The sequence below is a fragment of the Theobroma cacao genome, chromosome 5 (genome assembly GCF_053813885.1).
Source record: "Theobroma cacao isolate CCN51 chromosome 5, ASM5381388v1, whole genome shotgun sequence".
Taxonomy (NCBI): Eukaryota; Viridiplantae; Streptophyta; class Magnoliopsida; order Malvales; family Malvaceae; genus Theobroma; species Theobroma cacao.
The window spans coordinates 44,427,414-44,454,822 of NC_142643.1; the positions used below are offsets into that span (position 1 = coordinate 44,427,414).

General features: G+C 36.1%; 5 protein-coding genes across 13 annotated transcripts; 3 read left to right on the top strand and 2 right to left on the bottom strand.

Annotated features, from left to right (window-relative positions):
- Positions 1-56: 56 nt before the first annotated feature.
- Positions 57-4,994, top strand: LOC18600068 (Protein prenylyltransferase superfamily protein). 2 transcript variants are annotated; one of them, XM_007030341.3, is made up of 10 exons: positions 57-217; positions 794-1,153; positions 1,675-1,876; positions 2,326-2,394; positions 2,716-2,793; positions 2,975-3,064; positions 3,230-3,280; positions 3,509-3,745; positions 3,837-3,975; positions 4,608-4,994. In XM_007030341.3, the coding sequence occupies exons 1-9, from the start codon at positions 135-137 to the stop codon at positions 3,966-3,968; spliced, it is 1,302 nt and encodes a 433-aa protein (XP_007030403.1). In that variant the 5' UTR covers positions 57-134; the 3' UTR covers positions 3,969-3,975; positions 4,608-4,994. The 2 variants fall into 2 exon arrangements, with proteins under 2 accessions (XP_007030403.1, XP_088662384.1); XM_088806258.1 differs by lacking the exon at positions 3,230-3,280.
- A 357-nt stretch (positions 4,995-5,351) lies between these two features.
- LOC18600069 (Pentatricopeptide repeat (PPR-like) superfamily protein) lies at positions 5,352-7,559 on the top strand. Its single transcript, XM_018121571.2, has one exon. It carries the CDS (start codon positions 5,555-5,557, stop codon positions 7,313-7,315), a length of 1,761 nt encoding a protein of 586 aa, XP_017977060.2. The 5' UTR covers positions 5,352-5,554; the 3' UTR covers positions 7,316-7,559.
- A 437-nt stretch (positions 7,560-7,996) lies between these two features.
- LOC18600070 (Pentatricopeptide repeat (PPR) superfamily protein) lies at positions 7,997-11,340 on the bottom strand. 2 transcript variants are annotated; one of them, XM_007030346.3, is made up of 2 exons: positions 11,199-11,340; positions 7,997-10,336 (listed from the first exon to the last, which is right to left on the bottom strand). In XM_007030346.3, exon 2 carries the CDS (start codon positions 10,090-10,092, stop codon positions 8,305-8,307), a length of 1,788 nt encoding a protein of 595 aa, XP_007030408.3. In that variant the 5' UTR covers positions 10,093-10,336; positions 11,199-11,340; the 3' UTR covers positions 7,997-8,304. The 2 variants fall into 2 exon arrangements, with proteins under 2 accessions (XP_007030408.3, XP_088662383.1); XM_088806257.1 differs by having other exon boundaries at positions 7,997-10,098; positions 11,199-11,297.
- A 146-nt stretch (positions 11,341-11,486) lies between these two features.
- Positions 11,487-24,304, top strand: LOC18600071 (exportin-4 protein). 6 transcript variants are annotated; one of them, XM_018121575.2, is made up of 32 exons: positions 11,487-11,829; positions 11,957-12,044; positions 12,854-12,962; positions 13,143-13,241; positions 13,503-13,545; positions 13,970-14,041; positions 14,137-14,232; positions 14,362-14,598; positions 14,916-15,099; positions 15,815-15,926; positions 16,018-16,104; positions 16,208-16,346; positions 16,468-16,564; positions 16,674-16,736; positions 16,892-17,001; positions 17,147-17,251; positions 17,817-17,890; positions 18,023-18,098; positions 18,178-18,405; positions 18,848-18,919; positions 19,399-19,470; positions 19,551-19,615; positions 19,708-19,810; positions 19,897-20,028; positions 20,471-20,614; positions 21,902-22,009; positions 22,080-22,130; positions 22,196-22,273; positions 22,348-22,461; positions 22,691-22,878; positions 23,004-23,073; positions 23,359-24,304. In XM_018121575.2, exons 1-32 carry the CDS (start codon positions 11,731-11,733, stop codon positions 23,545-23,547), a joined length of 3,504 nt encoding a protein of 1,167 aa, XP_017977064.2. In that variant the 5' UTR covers positions 11,487-11,730; the 3' UTR covers positions 23,548-24,304. The 6 variants fall into 6 exon arrangements, with proteins under 6 accessions (XP_017977064.2, XP_017977065.2, XP_088662517.1 ...); XM_018121576.2 differs by having other exon boundaries at positions 22,694-22,878; XM_088806391.1 differs by lacking the exon at positions 16,018-16,104.
- A 69-nt stretch (positions 24,305-24,373) lies between these two features.
- On the bottom strand, positions 24,374-27,409 carry LOC18600072 (RNA-binding (RRM/RBD/RNP motifs) family protein). 2 transcript variants are annotated; one of them, XM_007030350.3, is made up of 6 exons: positions 27,037-27,409; positions 26,336-26,513; positions 26,121-26,218; positions 25,110-25,206; positions 24,849-24,934; positions 24,374-24,746 (listed from the first exon to the last, which is right to left on the bottom strand). In XM_007030350.3, exons 1-6 carry the CDS (start codon positions 27,262-27,264, stop codon positions 24,693-24,695), a joined length of 741 nt encoding a protein of 246 aa, XP_007030412.1. In that variant the 5' UTR covers positions 27,265-27,409; the 3' UTR covers positions 24,374-24,692. The 2 variants fall into 2 exon arrangements, with proteins under 2 accessions (XP_007030412.1, XP_017977067.1); XM_018121578.2 differs by having other exon boundaries at positions 26,336-26,526.

Here is a 27,409-nt window from a genome sequence, read left to right on the forward strand (position 1 = left end):
CAACATGTGCATAATACTTTAAATTTTTTTTATGAAAAAATTAAAAAAAAATCAGTTTTTTAATTACGTGGCATTGGGATTTTTTTTCTTTCATTTTCCTGGTAACCAAACAGGGAGCTAGAAAAATAGAGAAAATGTACGGAAACTCTTGGGATGAAGACAGAGCGATGGATCTGTTGAATCAATTGGAGGCAATTTTGGAATCCGATCCTCTCATGTGAGTCGTTATACGTTTCTTTGAAAAATGAGATCGTTTTACTTATGGAAATATATAGATTTATCATGTTAACTTTTAAAATTAGTTTAGAATTTTAAAGATTCCGTTGTGTTTTGTTACTGAGAAAATGGAGAAAAATGAAAGAAAACATTTTTAGTCTTTCTCTAAAGTGAAAAGTCGATAATTATGATTTATAGATATGAAAAATTGTTGAGAATACAATTATTAAAATTGAGAAAATGAGATTTTGTTGCATTTGATTTAGTTAGAAGAATTATATGAAAATTTTTTCAGGATTCTATTAATTGGCGCTTTTGCTACATGTTTTTTTGCATTAAGTTAATGTTTGGAATTTAAACAGAACAAGTAATTTTGAAATTTTAAAAATTTTGCATTTAGTGGAAGAAAAAGAACAAAAGAAATTGATTTTGCCTATAGATACATTTCTTTGAAAAGCAAGCATGGGCAAGGAAATGGAACCTTAGTTGTTTATTTATATATTCTCACCGTTGAAATAGATTGTTTTATGTTAAGATTGTAATATGAAGCTAATATTGCTGTCATTCTTGAATTCAGTGATGAAGTAGGGTTTATTCACCCATCTCAGTTTGTCACACTATGCAAAGAGGGTGGTGAATCCGGCGACTCATCCGAGGATGATGTTTTGGGACCTAGAAATACAAAATTTTGGAATAGAGATCATAAGTTGGGCATTTCAACTGAGGTTCTTCTTCCGTTGTGTAAGGCTGCTAAAGGTGCATTTATGGATGCAATGAAACAGTATAGGACACTTAACAGCTTATCGAATAATAAACATGAGCATGAGAATATCATGTATGGCTCTTTGTCTCGTCAGTCTTTTGACAGTGAAATCATGAAGCATAGCAGGGCGCTTTTATTGTTAAGCTGCGATTTTGGCACTGCATGGAATTCCAGGTTTTCCCCTCTCAATCTTTTATGTATATCCATACTTATTGTTAGCTTCTTCACTTGTACTTTGGATGCTAATCAATTTCTGGGAAGATGATTGGGATTTGTTGCTTACATGTCAGTGTGAAGCATTTTTATCTGGTCTGATTGAACATTGCTAGTTGTTTCACCCTGGAAAAATGGTTACATATATTTGATTAGCAGTGATTTGTAAACTTGGGCATGTAATTCTAGTTCACCCTGCTATTGAACACCAATTCTCTGTTCATGGTCCCATGCTTTGGGTTTTCAGGTCTCTGTTTAAACACCACGAAACCAAAATTTTGGCATAAACTTTGAAAATGATGGAATCAAACCTTTGAGATTATCTTTGCATGACCACAAGCTGAAAGTTGTTATGTCTTTAGCCTTTGTGGAGCTTTGAAGTTTCTTATGCTTGCTGCTACATTATAATTTGCAAATTTTATCGTTTTTGTGTAGTTTGTTTAGATCATGATCCAAGTTTATGTATTATGTAATGTCATTAGGAAGCTAGTTGTGTCAAAGAAGCAGCAACTGGCAATGCTTATGGATGAACTTCTCTTGTCAGCCCTTGTTCTTTCTTATTCACCTAAAAGTGAACAAGCTTGGAGCCACAGGCGATGGGTGATCAAGATGATTGCTGGAAAATGTTCAACTATGCCAGAGATTATAACAAAAGAATCTGAGCTTGTCGAAAAAATAGCTGAGGTTTAATTTCAGCTCAGGAACTGGATACTATTGTATAATAAGGTTTATTAGCATTTTCAAAGTAAATCCTTTCTTTCTTTCTTTTCTTCTCTCGCAAGAAGTGGCTATGAACTCCAAGATACTTAGTAGTTTGCCTAATGGTTTTGACCGAGACTAAAAACTGAAAGGGATGAAACTGCAAAACATAGGAGTTGGGTTTATTAAGCTGTTTGATTCCTGATGTGCACCTTATGTTGACAACTCACTAAAGTTCCTATGAATTTGTTCTAATCATTTTCCCCTTTTCATGTAAACCTCTGAATCTTTATTATTAAGATATGGACTCCTTTTCTGGGTAGAGTGGACCCCTCCTAATGCATTGATGATATGGATTTTTATTCATCAACACCAATGGTTGAGCTATGTAACTGTGGATAAAAATGCAATTAATCATATTCTTTTCTTTACAGAGATCAAAAATGAACTATCGTGCCTGGAATCATCGGTGCTGGTTAGTTTCCTACATGACGAGAGAACAGGTTAGATTATTGGATTATGCAGATTGTTCAAGTGTTATATAGTGTTGCAACACAAGTTCTAGGTTTGATGCACTTCACATATGTGTGAGGGAAAACAAATAATTAAAAACTGCACTTAATGCAGAATTTTCAGAATTTTTAAAGGATAGAGTATAGTGATATTTTCTCAGAATTCCGCTGTTCCTGTTTTATGCTGCTAAATTTATGTTGTGTATTATGTTTGCTTTTTGGTTTTTTAATGCACAGACACTCTGGTTCAAGAAAGCATCCTTTTTAAGTTTCTCTTTTCATTGTTTTATTGATGTAAATATATAATTTCAGATGCTTCACGAGTTAAAGAAATCCAGAGATTGGGCTGGGTTACATGTTGCCGATAATTCATGCTTTCACTATCGCCGAGTAAGCTTTTATGTTACAATCTGAAATTGATATTGCCCTCAAGAAAAGATATGCTTTTAGTTCAAAGAATACTGGGAAATATTTTGTTTTACCAGGAGAAAGTCATCATTAATATAATCTTTTATTTGAGTAATAAATCTTGTTCATGCTACTAACTATCTTAGTCTACCTCAATTTGCAGCGGCTAATGCTTGGAATTTTAAAGAATTCCTGCTGTAAGCAAGAATGTGATGATTCTTCTTATGATGTTGAAAACTATCAAGTTGTAAAGGTACAACTCTGTGGCATACTCATGCTAATAAAACTACCAATTTCTTGTCTTTACCAAGAAAGTATACCACACATGATATGTATTTGCTTTATTGATCATTGATGTCTTATGAAAACATTTATTTACAACTTTCTTATTTCGCCTCTTCAAAATTGTACTGGACAGGAGGAACTTGATTGGAACGAAGTGTTAATAAAACGTTATGTAGGGAGAGAGGTACAAGGCTTTTTACCTATTCCCTTTCCCTCCTCAAACAAAAGAAATGGGTGAAGGAGGTTTCACAGAGTCCATGCACTTGTTCTTTGTACTTTCATTGCTTTTCAATACAAATACTGTCTATTTGTGACAGATGACACTTGTGCAGGCTAGTTATTTGTTCAGTGTCCAATTCACCTATTCCTGCATTCCTTAAAATTATTAATTTATACTGTTTATCTTTGATAGGCTCTATGGCTACATCGTCGTTTCCTGTCCCAGTGTTCAATAAGCCATTTGACAATGAATATGCATGGTATTTCCAGCCAGTCTGAGCAGAAAACCAGCATGGATAATGAAATCAGTATCTTCATGCATAATGAATTATGTCTCCTAAATTCCTGCTCAACCATTCAAGATATGGAGTTTGAGGATTTCCAAGCACAAGCAATGTATTCAGCAATTTACTATTTATGGTTGATAAAGGTAATGTTATTTTGCTTAAGTTAAAGTGACTGTTTAAGCAGGTTGCTTTGCAAGCTACCATGTGGATTCTAACTTCTGTATTATGCATCAGCTAATTCCTCAATTTAGGGAGAGTGAAGTGCAAGTGAAGCTAAAAGCAGGAAACCTGAAGACTATACTACATAAGACATGTCCTGAAAGATCTTTTCTTTGGGACTTTTTGGACTTAAATGGAAGCTTATAATCAGCATGTAAGAGAGAATTAGTTCAGCTTTGGTAGATATTACCTATTACATGACATATTCATGACTATTTAATTTGGTATTTACCTTATCTGCACAGGTTTGATTGTGGTACTGAAAATAAAGAATTTGTAATCTCACTTTTCTAATCAAGGTAGCTGGTTTTCACTGAAACAAAGTAGCTTGGAAAGTAGAGAAATTTATTTCTTAAACAAATAGTTAAAAAGAAGAGGTTAATATTGCTTTTAATTGTATCTAGCCTATGATTGGACCGCATGTTAGACAGTTAATATATGGATTAGCTCACCTAATCTTTTGATATTTCAAGGTTATGTGCATATTAGGTATCATTATCTTTCTTTTCTTCTCTTTTCTTTTTCTTTTTAATTTTGAGAAATTATTAAGCAAGATTTATTATGCTCTCTGGTTAGCCTACACTCTGCAATGATTTTCTCGAGGCTGCAATATATGTCAGCTCACATTCCGCTAGTATGAAGGCTGTTAGGTTTGTTATCTGTGATGGGGGCTATGATCAAAGGCCTGCAGCCATGCATGAGCACTGTAATTCAGTTATCCTTTTGAAGAATGGTTCCCTCATGAATTAGTTCAAATGTTTGATAAGATATCTTATTGATATGTAGGTAATAATACTATTTTGTACATTTCAACTTCCGAGGGTGCATCGTCATGTTTTCCAGCTCTCTAGAGATCAGAATGCCATGAGGAAAACGCAGCTATTATGGATTTGAACAATGGCTGGCCATTCCTACTTTGCCTAGGTCCTTGAAATAAAGTTGTATCCAAAAATTCAAAGGGGGGAAGCAACTGCTAGCAAAACTGGACACGGTAGATATGATATGCACAAGGAGTTTTGCTGAGTTGGTTTGAAAACCATTACAGCTTTGCATGGACCGTTGTGTTTTTCTATTATAACTGATGTCCACCTCTTTCGATTCTGAATGTATGAGTTGGGAGTTTCAAGTCCACATGTTATAACATTAATGTCAAACTCTCTCTCCCCACTCCAATGGCCTACCCAATTAAAGCATCGAATGTTAGCCAGTGCTTTTTGTCTCCAAAATGTTCCCTAAAGTGATGTTTGCTTCCCTTGTCGAGTGGGCTAACATTGCACACCAATCCCCAAAGTGACTGTTGCTTCCCTTCGTCCAGTGGGGGCCATTGTTCACCAATCCCATTGAAAAAATCGAACCATCGTGCTGTAATAAACTGTAATATAATATGTGCAATTGGGCTTCTCTTTGCTTGGGTTCAGCTCAAGTAACAAAATTCTCTCTCATGGCCCGTCGGCTTTCCGGTCCAAACCCAACACCGATATCCAAGCCAGATGCCTTATCCTTAAGTTATGTCTACATATCCAACTGAAAATCTGTGTAAGACTACGTGCAAGCAAAGAACACCATAAAACACAAGCACATCTTTTCAGTTTTTATCACCATTCCTTTCAGTTTTTGAGGTACTCTCTCTTCATTCCTTCTTTCTATCTTTCTCCCTTTAGCTGGTTGTAGAGCAAAATGATCTTCCTTGAACATTGAGCACCAGGAAAAAAGAAGACAGAAAATCATTATCAATGACACTGTTTTCAACTGAGTTAGTTACCCATAGTCTACCCTTTACTACACAACAACTAAAACCAACTTCAAATTCACATTCACATCATACTTCTTTGGTGAGTTGCTTAAACCATGAGAGTCAGGATAGTAGTAGTAAGTCTAGAAACAACCAAAAAGTGAGGGTTTCAGCTGAAACAAGACCAACCCATCTCTTATCTTTTGATTTTAAAGAGACTCATTTGATGAAACTACTCAATAGGTCATGCAAGGCAGGCAAGTACAATGAAGCATTTTACTTTCTTGAGTGCATGGTTGGCAAAGGGTACAAGCCTGATGTTGTTCTTTGTACAAAGATGATTAAAGGATTTTTCAATGGAAGGAACGTTGAGAAAGCTACTAGGGTGATAGAAATTTTGGAAAAGTATGGTGAACCTGATGTTTTTGCTTACAATGCAATAATTAGTGGGTTTTGTAAGATGAACCGACTTGATTTTGCTAATAAAGTGCTTGATAGGATGAGAAGTAGAGGGTTTTCACCTGATGTTGTTACATACAATATAATGATTGGGAGTTTTTGTAGTAGAGGGAAACTTGATTCAGCTTACAAGGTTATTAATCAGTTGTTAAAAGATAATTGCAAGCCTTCTGTTATTACCTACACAATTTTGATAGAGGCAACCATGCTTCAAGGTGAAATTAATGAAGCTATGAAACTTTTGGATGAAATGTTATCGAAAGGACTTCGACCAGATATGTTCACTTACAATGCAATTATTAGAGGAATGTGCAAAGATGGGATGGTGAATAGAGCTTTTAAGTTTGTTAGAAGCTTAAAGGCTAGGGGTTGTCAGCCAGATGTGATTTCCTACAACATTTTGTTACGAGTACTTTTGAATCAGGGGAAGTGGGCTGAAGGAGAGAAACTAGTGACAGAGATGGTTTCTAGAGGTTGTGAACCAAATGTTGTTACGTATAGCATCTTGATCAGCTCTCTTTGTCGTGAAGGAAAACTTGAGGAGGCTGTAAATGTATTAAAGATGATGAAAGAAAGGGGTTTGACTCCTGATGCTTATAGTTATGATCCATTGATCTCTGCATTCTGCAAAGAAGGGAGACTAGATTTGGCAATTGAGTTTTTGGATTGCATGATCTCTGATGGTTGCCTGCCAGATATTGTTAACTACAACACAGTCTTAGCTACTCTGTGTAAGAATGGAAAAGCTGAGCAGGCTTTGGAAATCTTTGAGAAGCTTCGCGAGGTTGGATGTCCTCCAAATGTGAGTTCTTACAACACTATGTTCAGTGCACTATGGAGCTCTGGGGATAAAGTCAAGGCTTTGGAAATGATATCAGAGATGCTAAGTAAAAGAATTGGTCCTGATGAAATTACTTACAATTCACTCATCTCCTGCTTGTGCAGAGATGGGATGGTAGATGAAGCTATCGAGTTGCTAGTTGACATGGGATGTAGTGGGATTCCCCCGACGGTAATCAGTTACAATATCGTTCTTCTTGGTCTATGCAAAGTACACAGAATCAATGATGCCATTGAAGTGTTAGCAGCAATGGTTGATAAGCGATGTCAGCCAAATGAAACCACTTACATATTATTGATTGAAGGGATTGGTTTTGCCGGATGGCGTTCTGAAGCTATGGAGTTGGCCAATGCCCTTTTCAGAATGGAAGCTATTTCTAAAGATTCATTCAAACGTTTGAACAGAACTTTTCCTTTGCTTGATGTTTACAAAGAATTTGCTGGTTCTGATTCTAATAAGTAGCACCCATTAACCATTTTGTCACGTATCAGCAACATGAGCCCTCTAACTATAATCTTGCCATATCTTGTTTCAACACTCTTCTTCTATCAAGTTATTTATTATCCTCTCTGAACTTGGAAGGCGAGTGCACGGTTCTGACAAGAGTCTTTTTTCCTTCTGGACCTCTGAGGTCGTTTCGGCAGCATGTTTTTGTTATTATTTCCCTTTATACATGTTCTTCCCACATGTAGTTTTGAATCTTTTATTGACCCTCTCCAAGACCATCAAACAAGGTCTCTGGCTCAGGCGCATAGCCTGCATAAAATATGACTTCCAGCTATATCATTTTGACTAAATAAAGAACACCCTTATCTTGCAGGACTTTAAATCCAAGTGCCTAACACAGCTATATTGCTTGGTGGAAATTTCTCTGCGGTGGATGTTAAGCTGCCGACTTATCTGCAGCACAAGGCTATATATTAACATCAAGTGGCATATCTGTCAAATCAGTATTGTAGTTAAACCCAGCTAACTAAACTCTTTCTTTTCACCATTTAATTCAACTTCAAGGTCCTATAAGAGGCAAAACTCTTATTGCAGGCTGGGCTTGAGAGTATAATCAAGTGATTATGATCATGATTCATGAATTCTCTATTCCAGGCACATCCTTATGACAAATGGGGGATACATGTGAAAAGTCTCGTAGAAGTAAAAGAAATGATATTTCCATTCATGCTCTTTGAAAAAAACATATCTAACCACCAGAGAAACAGTCTAATGAAAGACAACAAGAAGTTAAATAGATGAAGCAAAGGCTCAAAACCAAGCAAAGAGAAAAGATTGTCCTAATTCATTGGTGTAAACAGCAGACCACTATGGCCCCATGCTTTGAGGAGATTACAGAAGCAAGGAGCTTCAAATTGAAATAAGTTTAAATGGAAGTTGGAAAAACTCTCAGCCCAAATATTGGCTATCAAGATCAACTGAACTTTTCATTCTGCACAAAGTCTTTAACTCAACAGGGTCCTTTCTCTGAAAACCTTCCATTCCATCAACTTTTGACGCAATTTGTTAGCTTCTTCCATCATACCAGCATCAGCTATACCTTTGATTATAGTCCAACAAGTTGTCTCATCTGGTTTACACCGACTTGAGACCATCATTTCCAGAACTTGTATTGCCAAATCTACCTTCTCCTTTTTACATAACCCATGGATTACCATTTTATAAGCGCTATTTCCCACTCTGTGCTCCCTCTCACCCATCACCCTTAAGGTCTCTACAGCTCTCTCAAATTGATCTGCCCGGCAAAATCCCCAAACCAAGCAACGATGGGTTATGTCATCGGGACTGATCCTATCTTCTAACATCTTATTATATAATCCCATTGCTTTCTCCATATCACCACTTCTAGTCAACCCATCAATGACAGTGTTATAAGTTATCAAACCAGGAGAGCAGCTGCTCCCACTTAAAAATTGAAGTAATTGAAGAGCCTCTTCCACCATTCCTTCTTTCGAAAGAGCACCAAGCAGAGTATTATAAGTAACAATGTCTGGAGAACAATTTTGAGAAACCATTTGATCAAAGAAGTTGATTGCACGTTCTAATAGTCCATATTTACACAAACCATTGATCAAAATGTTGTAAGTAACCACAGTTGGAGGATGGGAAGTTTCCTTCATGATGGCAAGTATCTCATCCACTTCATCCCAACATCCATGACTAGAGAGAGAATGGATAAGGGTGTTATATGTTATAGCATTGGGCTCCATGCCATGAGATATAATATTATATATGACTAAAGCAGCATCCTCATACTTCCCCCGTTTACAAGTAAAATTAACCAGTGAATTGTAGGTAACAATGTCTGGATAACAACCTTCTATGGCCATATCATCCAATACTTCCATGGCCCGTACAGTTCCACAATGCTTGCAGACGAGCTCAATGAGAATGGTATAGGTGATTAGATACGGGGGGCATCCCTTTCTCAATTGATCCTTCCAAAACCCAACGGCCTGATCAAAAATCCCATTATCAAACATGCAGCGTATTATTGTATTGTATGTAATCACATCTGGAGGGCAACCACTCAAGCTCATGTCTTCCAAAAGATCAATTGCAGCTCTTATCCACCCTCTTTTACAAAGGCCACGAACCATCATGTTATAGGTAATATTGTCAGGTACCCCACCAGACATTATCATAACTTGTAGAACTTTGGCAGCTTTATCAAGCTCATCTACTTTTAGGAAACCCCTGATTAAGTTTATGCAAGAAGGGAAATGAGGAATTTGATTCTGACGGGCCATAATTTCTATCAACCTTGATGCATCCTTCAATCTTCCATTGCTGCAGAACTTCTGAAGAATATTGTTGTTGGTTTCCTCATCATTTCTAACAAAAGGTCCATCAAAAACTGATGTCACAGAATTTGGAAGCTTTTTTGAGTTTATTTGCTCTTTGAATTTTCTCTTAACACGCGAGATATGATCCTCTGAGCTCCCCCATTCATCTTGATCAATTTCGTTTCTGTCAATACATACACTTCTCTGCAGTGCTCTGAACTGTAAAGAAAATGCCTCTCTTTCTGAACCATTATCTACCTTCCATGGCAAGCAAGATTGGCTTCTACGACTATATTTGATCGAACAAGTAAAATGACAAGTAGATACTTTTACTGTTGAGTACTTCCAAGAGCTACAACATAGGCCAGGTTGTTTCAAACCCCATGGTGAACCATGAAAATGGCAAATCTCAACTGGAGAGCTCCGAGGGGTAGCTGCATATCCCATCTCCTTCTATCCAGTCAATAGAATAAACTTCAATCACTTGCTAAATCGCAATATGTTTGAAAAACCTAAACTACACTTTCACTCTTATTCAATAAAAACTCAACTAAGATCAATTCCCGCACAAAAGCACAAATCTTTAATTTCCTTATTTCATTGTTTCAGGCTAAAATTTGAGATAATTGGTAGGTAATTCTCCTGCTGTCTCCACTCTTTCAAATTGAGAAGAAGCAGCAGACCTGTGAAACTGGAAACAAGCAAAACCAAAACCACAAACTCTATAAATATATATACACACACAATAAGAGTCAGCAAACTAATGAACATGTCTTGGTAATTGAAAGCAGATGGCCATGCGATGAATGATGGGAAATGTGAATTGAAACGGAAAAAAGAACTTGTCGGTTCCTAAAACCAAAGAATTATGAAGTCCATAGAACAGGGAGAGGGAAAGAGAGAGAGAGAGAGAGAGAGAGAGAGAGAGAGAGAGACTAATGCAAGTGAAATGAAAAAAAATACAAATATCCAATTCACAATCACAAAATTCATGGGGAGATGGAGGGGGCTCTTGAAACACAGAAACCAAATCCCACATTAAAGTTAAAAGTTTTAGCATTAAACATGAATATAACAATATCCAATACAAATTCCAAACTCTTTTCCATTAGAAAAAGTAAGAATACTTACAATTCCCAAGGTTCCAAGTCTCAAAACATCCAAAATTACCAGAATTATTCAACTTAAGGCATCCTAGCGTGGAAAACAAACAAATTAAAAGAAAAAGAGAAGCCTTCCATTGTCAAACTTCAATCTGGAACAAAATGAATATAGAATAAACCGGACGCAGAGAACAGAAGACTGCTTATCAAAATTCCAGTTGAAGAACCCAATCCACATAATTCAAAACCATAACCATACTTACATTAGACAGCATCATTAATTATCTAAAATAAGGTCAAAAAATTATTCTAAAAACCTCAAATTTAACAACCCATTTCCTATCATTCCAACCATTGACTATTTCACCTAAATAACATTCAAAAAAAAAAAAAAGACCAGTCTTTCAATAACCCACAAAAAAATAATAACGCAGAAAAGAAAAGGCTTACCTGAATTTAAACCTTTAACTTAAAGAAAGAAGAAATTGAATAAAAAAGAGTAATCTTTAGCAACTTTGTTTCTGGACATAGCCAAAGGCAAAGCAAAGCCTCTATCTTTCAGTTCTGTTAATGCGGTGACGTCAAGTACTAGGGTTCAGTCAGTAGCAAAATTACATTTAAGTACATGGGTTTTAAATCAATTTACGATTCAGAACATGAAGGGCAAAAAGGACCATTTATCTTTTTGGCTTTTTGGATTCAAAAAAGACCCTCTATTTTATTTACAAATATTATGCAAAACCCAGTGAAGTGTAAAAGCAAAACTCTTTAAATAAAAAAAAAAGAATTCTTTCACTCTCCTTCACTTCATCGATCCCATCATCATCAGGACATTAACTTGAGCTTCCATTATCTTCAATCTCAAAGCTTCCTTCATCCCTCTTCAATCTCAAATCTTTCTCTTAACCCTTCATCAACAAAGAAAAATAAAGAAAAAAACTGACTTTTTATTCTCCTTATTTATACAACAATCTCGGTAGAGATGCAAGGGTTTTCCGATGGCGGCGCCGGCGCCGGCGCCAATTTGGCTCAGCTTCAATCGACTATGCATACCATCGAAGTTGCCTGCTCTTCGATTCAGGTTCATATTCACTCACCTAGATATTCTTTTTTCTTTTTTTTTTAATATTTATATGCTGAATAGATGATATTATATTTCTTGAATTACTTTGTTTGTTTATTCATTATTTATTTTCTTTTTGGAGCAGATGCATATAAATCCAACGGCAGCGGAAGCAACGATATTGTCATTATCACAGTCACCTCAACCGTACAAGGCATGCCAATATATCCTCGGTGAGTTAAGCTAACTGTGTATAGATATCAATGTTTCAATGCATTTCTTATATTTGGTCTTTTGCTCCCTGGAGAAAGTTATTAAAAAGTGGGATTATGTAATTTTTTATTCAAAGAAATGAGCAAATGGTTAAAATGTAACTGGCATTAATATAATCCATAGAAAAATGTAAAATCATTCAAAAAATTTTATTGCTTTTGTATTAAACACACTTTTTTTGGTGGCAAAAGCAATAATCAATCGGTATCTGAGATTCTCATGAAGTGGTGAGAAGTTTATTTGTAATTGATGGAAGGATGAGGATCCTATGAGTGTGTAATGTTTGTTTTGTTAGTGGCCTATGACCATTTTGTAGCCAGTCCATATGTCTGGAACATTGTTGAAAGTACTTTATGGGGTGTATTAACAAACAACTTATCTGATTGCAGATTTTTTTGGTCATGGAAGGGTTTTTTCGTGTGTCTAGACTCATGTCTCATAGTGTCTAGTATGTGCTAGGGGTGGACTCTTACCCATTCTGTTCCACTTGTTGGATTGGATTTAAGTGTTTTTTTTTTTTAAGTTTTTTAAGCCTTACTTGTCAAATTTTCAAGGGAACATCTTCAGAATATGTGTCTTGCTTGTCATGTTTATGATGTTATTATTCTCTTTGGAGGTGGACTGTTTACTGGCTTACATGGTCTTATGACCATTGCTTGATAAAACTCGAAACAATTTTGTGCTGAGACAGTGAATGCTATGTAGATCTTAATGGTTTAGGCAGTAAGCTCTAAGATATTTCATTCTAAAATTTTATTCATTTATTCAGAAAATTCTCAGGTGGCAAATGCAAGGTTTCAGGCTGCTGCAGCCATTCAAGATGCAGCTATCAGAGAATGGGGTTTTCTTTCCATTGAAGACAGGAGAAGTTTGATTAGGTACCCTTCAATTTTTGAAGATTACGTTCTGCTATACGGTTGTTATTCTTAACAGATTTCTATCAGTGTAAAGCTAGGACAAAAGCATTTCTTGTTCAATTGAATTTGCCTCCATTTGATTTTGCTTTGACTCTGTGAAAAAAAAATTCCTTTTTAAAATTTTTCTTTTCTCTTTTGCAGTTTCTGTCTGTGCTTTGCTATGCAGCATGCTAGTTCGCTAGAGGGCTATGTCCAAGCTAAGGTATCTTCTGTGGCTGCTCAATTGATGAAAAGGGGCTGGTATGTTGCATGGCCTTCCATATTCAACTTAAAGATAACATGTAATGTATGCATCTGCAGCACTTCGTACCTGCTACTTTGACCTTCTCATCATAAAGCATGTAGTATAAGTTTCATCATACTGAAGCTTATTCTGAGCAATACTGCATCCTGCATTTCATTGAGCATTGAGTAACATTCAACACATTGCTTAAATAGAATTCCTTATGCTCTAAGATATTGAGAACATCTTAATTTTTTCAATGAATTTTTTATTTGTAGGCTTGATTTTACAGCAGCTGAGAAGGAGGCCTTTTTTTATCAAGTATGAATGCAATTTTCATTATCCTTTATCCTTTCTGCAGATGCAGTTGTGATTTAACTTACATGCAGATGCAGTTGTGATTTAACTTACATGTTTGTTTATCTTACTTGCTAACTTAGTAATTTTTGAAAGGGGTAGATCATATATGCTCTGCTCATTCGCTTCTCTATTACATAGGGGAGCAGAGCTTGAAGAATATTTTTGAGGGCCGAAAACTAAAATTATTCCTGTAAATCATTTAAACCATAGTTGATTTGATCATATATTGGATTCTTATTTATCTCTTCTTTTTTTTTGTTTGACAGAGGATTCTTATAGAAGTAATGTCCCATATAACTGGAATTTTGTTGAGTTTTTCTAGTGTTGAAACTCATTTTAAGTCACAATTGTTCATTGGCATCTCTTAACAGTCTCATGACTACAGGTTAATCAGGCCATTCTTGGTGCTCATGGAGTGGATGTGCAATTCATTGGAGTACATTTCTTGGAATCTTTGGTATGCAGTGCTTTTGTAGGAGTTCTACTTGGTCTCAGGTGTATTTTTTAGTATGGTAGCTTTAGATTTTATAATCAACTTTCTCTTCCTTTTAGGTTTCTGAATTTTCACCTTCCACTTCAAGTGCCATGGGTCTTCCCAGGGAATTTCACGAGCAGTGTCGGACATCATTAGAGCTAAACTATTTGAAGGTTCCTTCAATTTGTCTTTACCTTGTTGATATTATTGATATTCTGTCAAGGATAACCTGTTGTATCTACGGCAAACTCCTTTTATTATGATGTGTTTACTTTTCCAATCCTTGTGTTTTTGATTCGTAGACATTCTACTGTTGGACACGAGATGCTGCTCTAAGTGTCACAAACAAAATAATTGAATCTGATGCTGCGATACCTGAGGTTAAAGTTTGTACTGCTGCACTATGTCTCATGCTTCAAATTCTGAACTGGGAGTTTCGGCATGATACAAATAGCATGAAAGCTGGTATCAGTGTTTTCTCAGCTGGAGTTAGACATGACAGTGCTTCATCTAAGAGGTCTGAATGTGTCTTAGTGCAGGTAATGGATGCGTTGTTTAAAATTTCTGAGATTTGCTGCATGTATTTTTTTTTTTTTTTACTTTGAAACATTTCATGATAACATCTTCATGGAAGAAAACATGAATGAATCAGGACCCATAATCCTTTGGAGACTTCCAACAAGAGAATACCTGAGTAAAAATCAACCAAATCTACAATATTTGTTCTCCTTTGTACTATTATTGCTCTATCCTATCACAAAGAGATTGCTTGTGTTCAGCTGCCATAGTTCAATCATTTACTTGCACAAATTGTGTTGATTCTTGTTGTTGGTGCAAATTTTTTTGCTGGTTGTAGCCTGGGCCTGCGTGGTGTGATGTTTTGATCTCAAGTGGCCATGTCGGGTGGCTGCTCGGCTTATATGCAGCGCTTAGACAGAAGTTTTCTCGTGAAGGTTACTGGCTTGACTGCCCTATTGCAGTCTCTGCTCGAAAGCTAATTGTACAATTCTGCTCTTTGACAGGAACCATATTTCCTTCTGGTATGTGTTTCATTCAATACCTTTATGTTGATTCTTATGTGTTTTATTTTGTTGTAAATGTATATTTATTTCTTCTTTGGTATAATTTTTTTTGTAATTGTGTGATGAATCTCTTGTAGCATATATTTGATAACAATGAGTTGCTGTGGAATTATAATATCAGTGTCTTAACTATTGTTCATGTCAAGTTATTTGTTTACACGTTTTGCTTGAAATTGAATAGAATGAAGTGATGGTATGCCAAACATAACAGATTCCTTATGTCGAAGAGCTTTTTGTTTTGCTGGAGCTGGACGGTTTGACTAGAACCACCTGAAATTGTGAGATAAAAATCTCCCCTTGTTTTAGCTTGAAAATGTCACAGATATGAATTCTTGTCTTTAAGGCATCTAGTGATTGGTTGAAATGATCAACCATAGCTTTTAGATATAACTTTGCTGCTAAATTAAAAATTAAACATTGATTCTGGTTTAAAATTCTGTATATAGATTTCTCTAGACAAGGACAGTATTTTCTGGGTAGAGAGAGAGAGAGAGATTGAGTTGGGGAAAGCTTATTCTGGTGTTTATTGAATCATAATGATTATGAAAATTAATTCTCTTTGATGAATCCTTTCTAAGAGTATTATAACCTGTGGAGTTTGTATTCCGTCTTATTTTTTGTCAGCCTTGGTTACATATAAAGTTTAACTGATTATTTTGATTAATAATTTTAGATAATGGGAAGATGCAAGAGAATCTTTTGCTACAGCTGCTATCTGGTATATTACAGTGGATCGATCCTCCTGGTGCTGTGTCAAAAGCTATTGAAGAGGGAAAAAGTGAAAGGTTGGTTTTTCCATATTTCTCACTTGTTGTACATTTACTTTTATGTATATACGCTTGCTATGAAGTCACATGATTCTACTGTATTATTCAGTGAGATGCTTGATGGTTGCCGTGCATTATTATCTATTGCAACTGTAACAACTTCTTTTGTGTTTGACCAACTCTTGAAATCCCTAAGGTAAGTAATATGATGCTCATTTTATTTCTTGCCATCTGTATTTATTGTTTGCCGTACTCTTTAAGTAGTCTTGAAACAATTTTGCCTTTCCTTCACTGTTCAGGCCCTTTGGTACCCTTACGTTGCTGTCCACCTTGATGTGTGAAGTTGTTAAAGTCCTTATGACTAATAACACTGATGAGGAGACCTGGAGCTGGGAGGCTCGAGATATCTTGTTGGATACATGGACTATTCTGCTTGTGGTACATAGTTTTAGCTTGCTAAAATGTTCATTTATATTTTGTTGCATAATCTATCAATTTCAGTTTCTATAAGTACTTATTTAAGATGAATATATATCTTTTGTAACTTGCAACTTGTCAGCCTATGGATAGTAATGGTGGAGATGCATTGCTTCCTCCTGAAGGGAAACATGCTGCAGCAAATCTCTTTTCCATGATAGTGGAGTCTGAGCTAAAAGGTAATAATAATAATACTTGACTGGCTATATTGCTTGACTACAGTGCTTGTTATGCTACTGTTTGTTCTGTTACCAGTGAATGTAATATTCTTTTGTTTGGATGATATAGTGGCCTCTGCTTCAGTAGCAAATGATGATGGTGATTCTGACTATCTTCAGGCTTCTATTTCTGGTAAGGAAAGAATTGATGCTTTCATATACCAATGTCTTATTGCTATGTTGATTTTACAGATAATAAGAAAACCATCATGACCATGATTATCTTCTTCTTCATTATTTCATGTTTGGATGGATGACTTTGAATGTTGTCATTGTATTTCCTCACAGCTATGGATGAAAGATTAAGTTCATATGCTCTCATTGCAAGAGCAGCAGTTGATGTCACAATTCCTTTGCTCACAGGACTGTTTTCTGAGCGTTTTGCACGACTTCATCAGGTGCTCTTTTCATCTTATTTATGCATACATACATCCACTCACAACTAAAGTGTTTTCCCCAACACATTACTCACTATTGTTATTGAAAGATTTATGTTACATGGATCTCTTTGCTTTTTTTAAAAGTTATTTTCTTTGCTTGTAGGGCAGGGGCATTATGGACCCTACTGAAACTTTAGAAGAACTTTACTCACTATTGTTAATAACTGGGCATGTACTTGCTGATGAAGGGGACGGAGAAACACCTTTGGTAATTCTTTGCTTCCTTTCTGTTTATTACAAAGCTTTATAATGCAAGAGACGATCTATTGTTTGTTTTTGTGTCTATATATATATGTATAATCTTTTTTTTTCTTTCACTCATAAGTTTTTGTGGCTTGAAATTTTTTGTTCATATTTATTGTTCACTTAATAAACTACTTCTGTCTCAAATTGATTGTCCTTGTTGAATAGCTCAGCATTTATGCAGGTAGCAGCTATCATATATGAACTTTCTGATTTAATTTATTGCCTATGTGTTAGTCTTCACAATATATCACCCTAAACAGTGATCAATGACTTTTCTTGTTATGGTGTGGGGTATTAAAGTCAGTGAAGCAAATTGAATGCTGAGTGAGTCCCTTGGTTTTCAAATATCCTCTTTCACCTTTTACTTCTACAAAGGTGCCTATCTTTTTTCTCTCAGATGTTTAATGTGTTTCTAGTAGTATTTAATGTGACGGTTACTTTTTACGGTTTATTTTCTAAGCTTATTGTATCTTTAAAAGCCATTCTGCTGTCTTGAAATCTGATTCTTGCTTTGTCATGCAACTTAGGTGCCAACTGCCATTCAAACTCATTTTGCGGACATTGTAGAAGCAGAAAACCATCCTGTTGTTATTCTCTCTGGGTAAAACTTGGCTTTCTTTTATTTACATTGTTAGTACTAGGCAGGATGTGGAATTCATCTCAATTTTTATTCACGGTCTTTGATTGATATATGGAATAGTTCACTTTGGGTGGTCTTTTTCTTCTGATGCAGTTCAATTATAAGGTTTGCTGAGCAGAGCATGGATCATGAAATGAGAGTGACAGTTTTCAGTCCTCGGCTTATGGAGGTAACTTATTAAGAATTTTCCTTTGTCTAGCGCCTTAATCCTTGTTTCTCTAACTTGATTTTCCTGATGCTGTATGTAGGCTGTCATATGGTTTCTTGCAAGATGGTCTCATACATACTTAATGCCTCTTGAAGAAGCTAACTGCCATCTAAGTCATGATTATGAGCACCAGCATCAGTCAATACACTCCAGAAAAGCTTTATTAAGTTTTTTTGGAGAACATAATCAGGGACAAATTGTTCTCAACATTATTGTTCACATATCGATGATGACATTGATGTCATACCCGGGGGAGAAGGATTTGCAGGTATAAGATTAATTTTTTATATATATTTGGCCCTGGAGCTATAAGTTATTTAAACTTTTTTTTCCTTCTATAACTGTCTTGTCTATTGTTTAACATCTATCAGGTGCCCCCTGCATTCTCTTATTTCTTGTTATTTTCATAGTGAGCCTGTTGCTTGTGTAGATAGGCAGGAATTCAAGCTTGCTGATTTCATCATATTGAATTTTGCAAACTTTTGCATTAGTCAGTTATGACATGAGTTCAATGTTGCAATAAGTGTGATGATGTTTTGTCTCCTTTGATGATCTATGAGCTATGGAAAAAGCTCTGCCACTGATCATGGGAATTGTTTCTCAATTTTCGTATGTTATGCTTTTAAAATTACACAGTTGCAAATTTTAATCTGTTATCAATGAAGTAAATGGTCTGTGCTTCTTTTCATTCCCCCTACCTCTTTAAACAGGGTCTCACTTGTCACCATCTTCTTCACACGCTAGTTCGCCGAAAAAATATTTGTCATCAGCTTGTTTCAATGGTGAGTTCACATGTTTTTGTATATATTTTTTGGAATGCATCAATTATATTAGACCTTTGCCATAACATTGGAGTTCATTTTCACATTTCTGGTAAGTCCTATTATAATAATTGGGTTGCCTGCCTTTCACAACTTTCATTGTTTTGTCCTGCACAGCAGGAGGTTATCCTTCTGCCATCCCTTGGCCACTTCCCCCCACCCCCCCAACACACACACACACACACACACACATCCCAAGGGCAGTTCCTGTGGATGTTAATCTCTTAAAAGGTTTGCATAAAATCTTCATCACATAAAATAAGTTCAATTGGTTTATGTTGAATATTAAGTTGAACATTCTTGTGTATCTTATATTCCTATTTGATTGATTGATTGATCTAGTGCTATGGCAACTCTTAGAAACTCTGGTCTCAGTACATGCCTTTGTTACATAAAAATATGGTAGCTTGAACTAGTTCGTTTTAATCTTTGTTTTTCAGGATTCATGGCGTGACCTAGCAAATGCTTTTACTAACGAGAAAAGTTTGTTCTTGTTGAGTTCTGCCAATCAGGTAGGAATATGCTATAGTCCTTCTACGAGATGTATTGGTGCTCCTATTTGCATACTATATTGTTTTTTCTCCAATTTCAGCGTTCACTGGCTCAGACCCTTGTTCTCTCAGCTTCTGGACTGAGAAATTCAGAGGCCTCTAATCAGTAAGTCTTGTGTTTGAGGGGCTTTTTGCCCTTGGCTTTTTGTTGTAGAATTTTGCTGATAATGGCCTAATGTCCTCTCATTGATTTCAAAGATATGTAAGGGGTCTCATGGTTCATATGACAACGTATCTGGTGGAACTGTCTAACAAAAATGATCTCAAAAGTGTTTCCCAACAACCAGATGTGATCATGTCGGTAAGGATATCAAATAAATGCAAAATCTTATGAATTATTGAATCACTTTGGAATATTTTTTCATATATGTCAAGGACATTGTGTAGGTTTGTTGCTTGTTGGAGAGGCTTCGTGGAGCTGCCAGTGCTGCAGAACCTAGAACACAAAGATCAATTTATGAGATGGGTATCTCTGTAATGAACCCTGTTCTAATTCTTCTTGAAGTTTACAAGCATGAGGTATTACATGTTTCCATTCTTGCATATTCTTTTTGGTAGATCATCTTTTTGAGCAATTATTTGTCCTCAAACTGCAAGTTTATTGTCTCAATTAAGCAGTTATCTAACAATGAATCAGCTTCTTATAGAAATTTTCTACTCTGTAAAGCTACTTTATTGTAGCTAATTGGCAGCATTATGTCTCTATTTGTTGCTCCCAAAACCTTGTTGTTGAGCCAAATCAATATCATTTGATTGGAATTTACCTTAGCATGTTGATATCCATTTCTTCACATGTCAACAAGAGATTTAGTTTTTATCTTTAGCATTTTTAGCATCTGATGACTTCATTGAATTCCGGTGAACTAATTCCACTTTTTGTGGTTCATGTTTAACCTGTAATTAAATTTATCTTCATAAGAAACATAGAGATTGTTTATACTAATCTCTAATTATTGCATAGTCTGCAGTTGTATACCTGCTACTTAAATTTATTGTTGACTGGGTGGATGGACAAATATCCTACCTAGAGGCTCAAGAAACTGCTTCCGTGATTGATTTCTGCATGCGTTTGCTTCAGCTTTACTCATCTCAAAATATTGGAAAGGTAATCTTTGTTGAAAGTCCTTAAAAATTTTCTTAAATGTTTTCATTAAAGTCTCTATCTTTCTATTATCTTTATCCTCTCAAGTTTCTAATTAGGTAACATGTCAACTCTGAAGGTGCCCTACTTAAATTATCCATGTAGGCAATTGTCGCATACAGTATATATTCTTGCCTTTTCATGTTTAAAGCGTCTGAAATTTTGAATAGAATTGATCATCATGCAAAAGGAAGAAAATTTGTAGAGATTGTTTTGAGCTCAAAGAACTATTTTCTAGGCTCTTTTCAGAAACAGGTGATTCATTTAACTCTGTAATGTAGTTCTATCTAGCTATAATCCTAAACTCTCATCATGTAATGTCTTCTAGGATTGATTGCATCATGGAGCACCCAAAATCATTGCAAAACTGACAGTTACCTGTTTATTTCTTCAAGTTCTATCTGAGTAATTATTGTTAACCTGGATGGTTGAGTGATACTGGTCCAGTATTACTGCCTTGGTCTTTTTGAGTGGAATATGGTTCACTTTGTTTTTTATAATAAGCTTCATATCAAGCATTTGCCATATGGCATAGGAGGGGTACTACATTAAACTCACATCAAGCCTGTCTTCTGGCATCATTGGCTAGTAATTTAAAGCTGTTTACAATAGTCATATAATGAGTATCTCAATTTAATGCCTTGAGAATCGAATGTCACCTACCTCAATAATATAAATTACCTCCGGTTACCTCAATAATGTAAATTGCCTCAGGTTAGTCATAATTGTATCAACACCTATAATCAGCTACTAGATTTTGTGCCAATTATATTGTTGCTTTTAAATTTTTATGTAAGCAATACCTTGGAGAAATTTCCTTTGCCTTCTAACATCATATGCCAGATAATCTTACGTTTTTAGTAGTGATCTTCCTCTAATCTTGTTTTGATGTTAGTTTACTTTTTTCTGATATAATTCATTAAAAAAGAAGAAATCTTTTTTTGAAAATTTTTTTTATCAAGTGTTGCATATAGCAGTTTGATTTGATAGTGGCTCCTCGTGCTTATGATTTTTCAGAATACTGAATTTATTTTATTCTGGTTTTGAAATCCATGGTTGGTGAATCAAACTTGTTCAAGATATTGTGGACTCTTCAATGGGAAGGGTTCTTAGTTTTCCTTCAGTCTTCCTGATAATTCTTGCTCCTGCCCCTCATTCTTGCGTATATTGTTGTGACATTTTTGCCACCAATGATGTGCTGTGCCAGTTACCTCTCTCTGCAACTGTTCTCTCTTTGTTTTCTTTTTTCAGATATCAGTTAGTCTTTCAAGCACTTTACTTAGTGAAGCCAAGACCGAGAAGTATAAAGATCTGCGTGCTCTTCTTCAACTTCTTTCAAGTCTTTGTTCAAAAGATCTGGTAGGTGTTAAGTTGTGTGCTGGTTGATTCTCTAAAATTTTTATCACTCAATATTGGGCATTTTTTGTAGGTTGATTTCTCATCAGATTCCATTGAAGTTGCAGGCACAAATATATCTCAGGTTAGTTACTGTATTATTAGTGTCATGGAAAGCTCCAAGATGGTGTTTGATGTTCTGTCTTGCAGGTTGTTTACTTCGGTCTTCACATAGTCACTCCTTTGATATCTTTGGAGCTGCTGAAATACCCCAAGCTTTGTCATGATGTAAGATATCTATGCACTCTGATGGAGTAGCCCATGTTATTGCAAGCTGATTATAATTGGTATTTATTTTGCAGTACTTCTCGCTTCTGTCACACATTTTGGAGGTCTACCCTGAAACACTTGCACAGCTAAATAGTGAAGCATTTGCTCATATTCTAGGAACTCTTGACTTTGGTCTTCACCATCAGGTAAATTATTGTCCGTTTTATAACCTATTATCACCCCCCTTTCTTTTTCCTTTTAATAGGGGTGAAGACGGAGAAGAGTAAGTTGGGCCTTTAGTATTCAACTTGTATGGAAATTGTCTGGTTTTCTTTCCTACACTAGGAATATTGTTTTGCAAGCCTTCTTGACGATCAAATTTGTACTTTTTACTATCTCAAGCTTAGTTATTTTCAATATTTTTTCTTGATGAAGCAGGATGCAGAAGTAGTTAACATGTGCCTGGGAGCTCTGAGAGCTCTGGCTTCATACCACTATAGGGAGATGTGTGCAGGTAAAACAGGATTGGGTTCACATGCTGCAGCACAAGGAAATTTACCTGAAGGAATTTTCAGCCGGTTTCTACGTTCATTATTGCAATTGCTCCTTTTTGAAGATTACAGGTATTTAGAAGCAAATTTCCACGATAAGCTTATATGTACTTGCACAAGTGTAAATGCGCACTTGATGCATGACTGCTCCTTTTCCATTTCTCTGTGATCGTACTTTTGTCTGTTTGTGATTTCAGTCCTGATCTGGTTGGTGCTGCAGCAGATGCTCTCCTTCCGTTGATCCTTTGTGAGCAAGGCCTATACCAGGTTTGCCTTTGGTTCTTGATAATCATGATACTTATTGGTGTATGATTGAAGCACTTGATCATTCCGTTAATAGATAATTCAGTGACTGCTGTTCTATTAAGAGTGAGGAGTGCTTCAGCTGTGCTATTAAGAGTCAGTTTTAGGAAACCTTGGTGCTTTCCTTATGTGCTGTCCTATAGTAAGGTGGGATCAACATAGATCTCCGGAAGAACTGGCACATTGTCCTCCAATTCTGCTATGTAAATGTGACCATCTTCTCATGCTATGGTGCTGCTTCTTTTGCAGAGATTAGGCAATGAGTTAATTGAGAGGCAGGCGAATTCGACACTAAAATCAAGACTGGCAAATGCATTGCATTCTCTAACAAGTTCAAATCATCTCTCTTCAACTCTAGATCGTGTGAATTACCAGAGATTTAGGAAGAATCTAAACAGCTTTTTGATTGAAGTTCGTGGATTTTTGCGAACAATGTGATATCGTATGCAATGGTGCAGAAAATTTTGTCATCCCATTCTTGGTTTGGTTAAAAGTGGAAGAGATTGGAATCAAAGAGATTTCCCTATTTTGGGATTCTGTGAATGCTTGTGAATATTCTGTAGAACTATGTGAATGTTCATTTGTGCAGAACAGCATGGCTGAAACTGGAGTATTTGCAGAATTTACAAGATGAGAAATGGTCGGTTTGCTTTCTCTGGTCTTTTTGCCTCATTAACTTCCTCATGATGGCTCCGACTGGCACATGGAAGCATTATTTGTTGTGGTCTTGCAGTGCATCCCCAAAGACGATTGGAGATTGATTCCTTGTGGTTGTTTACAGCTTTCACATCCGGGCATTGGCTATTTTGTTCCGAATTCATTCTGTAATTGGTTTTTCGTGTAAGGGTTACAGTGCAAAAGCTCGCATACAAGGTATATTTACCGTTGCTTAATAGAAGAAAGATCCAGTTCACTCTCTCCTACAAGCCACTACCGATTTTGACATTTGGTTTCACGACAGACTTCAGAGTGTTTTACGATTTCTTGAGGAAGGAAAAAACATCAGTAGTATCAGTATATGATATATCCCTATTCTTACCAGAATAGAGTGAAATTGGATCCAGTTTTTGAGGTCAGAAAGTTAAGTAGTTTACCGCTTCTAGTTGGATGAAGAGACATAAACTAAGGTTGCTGTATGACTTGAGGATATTGGATTCAATCTACCTTTATAAATTCCCTTGCCTTGCTATGTTCAGTATGTCATTGCAGTATCCAATTTCCAATCTCAATACGTATTTACTGCTTAACCATGAAAGCAGAAAAATGCCAAGGAGAAACCTGCCTTTGCTGACAGCAGTCGTATACCATGAATTACTTTTAGATCCTCGTTTATAAACCCTTGCTACAAGCATAATATGGCTGACAAAATAACATGGAAAATGAACAACAAATTTCATAAAGGAAACAAGCTTTTGTACTTGTTCGCTAGATTCTCTTAAAATAAAGTTCCCCATTATCCTACAACCACCAGATTTTTAACCTAAAGAAGCAATAGTACATGATATCTCATGGTGCAATCATACAGGGTCAACTGGTGATTGCTCTGATCCAAGAAAAAGAAGGCAAAAAGCTTGGTCAGTTCCTCACTTGTGTAATATCCCTTTCTTTTGTGGCTTTGGCTTTTTCTGATTTTGGTTCTGCCGATGAATTTAAGAAACAGACATCCAAAGTTAAAAATAAAACAAGATAGAAAATAACTCGACAGAAACAGGTTAATAAAAACAAGGGGAAGTTTATACCCTCTGTCTCTCAAGGGCCTCTTGATCTATCCTCTCCTTCCAGTTACTCTTGCGAAGCTTGATTGGTCTATTTCCAACATATTTACCTGCAACACATTACCACAAAATCTACACTCTTAAGATGTAAACATATAAGAACACCATGAAAGCCAAAAAACCTGCTGCCTAAAATCATCTCCTAAAGCTGTAAACCATCAAGCCAAGCAGGAACAATAACATGCAGAATTAGCCAAGGGTATCAGAGAGTATTAAAGTACTCACCATTCATCTCTTTAAGTGCAGCTGCAAGGTCAGAAGGGTTAGCAAAGCTAACAAACCCGTAGCCCTTCGTTTTGCCTGTCCTTTTATCTCTAACAACCTGGAAGAAAAATAATATATGCGTAAAATATTCTTAGTTATCAAATCATCTTAAAAAAGAAATTGTAAACCCCTCATTGATTTTTTCTTCTCAGGTACAAAGCTGGAACACCAACAGTTCAAACCACAAGCATGACATGCCCTCACAAAGAAACACAACAAACAATGTGTGGCTAGCGTAATGGTTGAGTAGGCATGCCCTCAAACAGAAACATAAGGAACAACGTGACATACTCATATCACACTAGCAACACAAATGAATGAGATTAAGATCCCACAAAGTGTAAGTGACAGTGAGAATTCTAACTTCCCAATGCAGTGCAGATACAAATCACAAGGGAAATATGCACAATCCCCAAGTCAGAAAACCAGCAACAAGGAAAAGTGATTAAACATTGTTGCAAATGTTGAATGTCAGTTCACCAAGAATGGCAGAAGTCTCTTTCAAGTTCAATGCCATAGGGTAACCATTGACAGAAAGAAGACAATACTTATACTTACTGCCTCTTTAAAGCTAGACAAGAAAGAGACAACCCACTTAAATAGTTTAATAGGTTGACTGACCTTACTCCAACATGTTTGAAATCAATTCAGCTTGCTATAACTCAAGCTACGTCATAAGTCAGGTCAAATATACCATACTCAAGTTCTGTAAGTCAGTTCCAGCAGTCAACATCAAATATTGATCTCTATAATTTTGACAGGATTAAAAAATGTTATGAATAAAACAGACTATTCCATTAATTTGCAAACATGCAGATTCAAAACAAAACCTACCTTAACAACATAAACATATAACTGCTCTGTGCGCTTCATACAAAAATCTGAACAGGAAATGCAGAGAGTTCATTGACCCAGGGCCACAATATGCTTATAAAAGGAAAACAGACAAATGGAAGTAATACGAAAACTTACTCTGGCCATGTTAAATGAAGGAAATCGCGCAAAAGCTTTTGAAAGAACATCATCATTCACCTCATTACCAAGATCACCGCAAAATAGGCGAAAGTCATCTGCAGATTACAAACAAAATTAAAACATCGGAACTAAACAACAATAAGTAAAGCACTTGTAAACACACACAGAGCAATAAAAAATAAATAAAATTATGTTAGTTGGATAGTTCATACTTTCTGGCCACTCTGCAAGTGTTGGATCCTCCCATGACTGACCAGCAGCTTTACGAGGGATTACTTTCTTCTTGGTTTCAGCTTTGTGCTCAATCTCACTGCTTGCAAGCGCAGCCTTTACACTCTCTAGTGCCTCAGGTGTAACTATCTGTGCATCCCTTTGAAATAACTGCTGGGCCTGTTCAAATATACTACAAGAAATTACAGAGATGAAGTGTCTACTTGAACTCGCAGCTCCAAAATAAAATTAAAGAATAAAAATATCCAACAAAAAGAAGGATTCATCTCGTTCCCAATTTTACCAAAATTTATATAGAAACAAACTAAATTGTGATATTGTATTTTTTCTACTTTCTCCAAATTTAATATAAACAAAAACAAACTAGGAAAAGAAAAAGCAAACTTTATTCAGCTAAAAAATAAGTATATAGCTAGAATTGACACAAAAGGTTATGATTGCAAACTAGGACAAAAGATTCTGTTTTTTTCAAATTTCCAATTTTTAATTCCTCCATTCAATTTTTTTTTTTTTTACATTCTTAATTCCAACAAAAAGACCCAGAAAATTATCCAACTTCCTCCCCCAAAAAGAGGAAAGAAACACAAATTAAACCCAACATAATTCCCAAATCCCATGAATCCAAAATTTACAAATAAAAAAGAAATTGGAAATTTTATTTATAATCTATGGTTTTGCTTACCTGTTGGTATTGAGGGAGAGAATAGACGCCGGGGACGGGGGCGACTGGGGCGGGGTAGACAGGGGCTGGGGCGACGGGAACGGGCTGGGCCGGGGGGGCATAAGGTTGTGCCTGTTGTTGGAGATGAAACGGCAGAGGGAAATAGGAAGGATTCGCTGTCGTTTGGTAAGTGAACTGAGAAGAAGATGAGGAAGACGGGGTTGTGGCGGAGGAGGGTGGAATCGACATGGTTGAAATTCGGGATTTAGGGTTATGAAAAGGGGTGGATGTTTGGGGAGAACGAAAATCGTGCAAGTAAGTGAAAGAAAATTTTCGTTATGTGCTGTTGATTAGGAATTCAGGAATTGATGGAGGTGAAAGAAAAGAGAGAAAG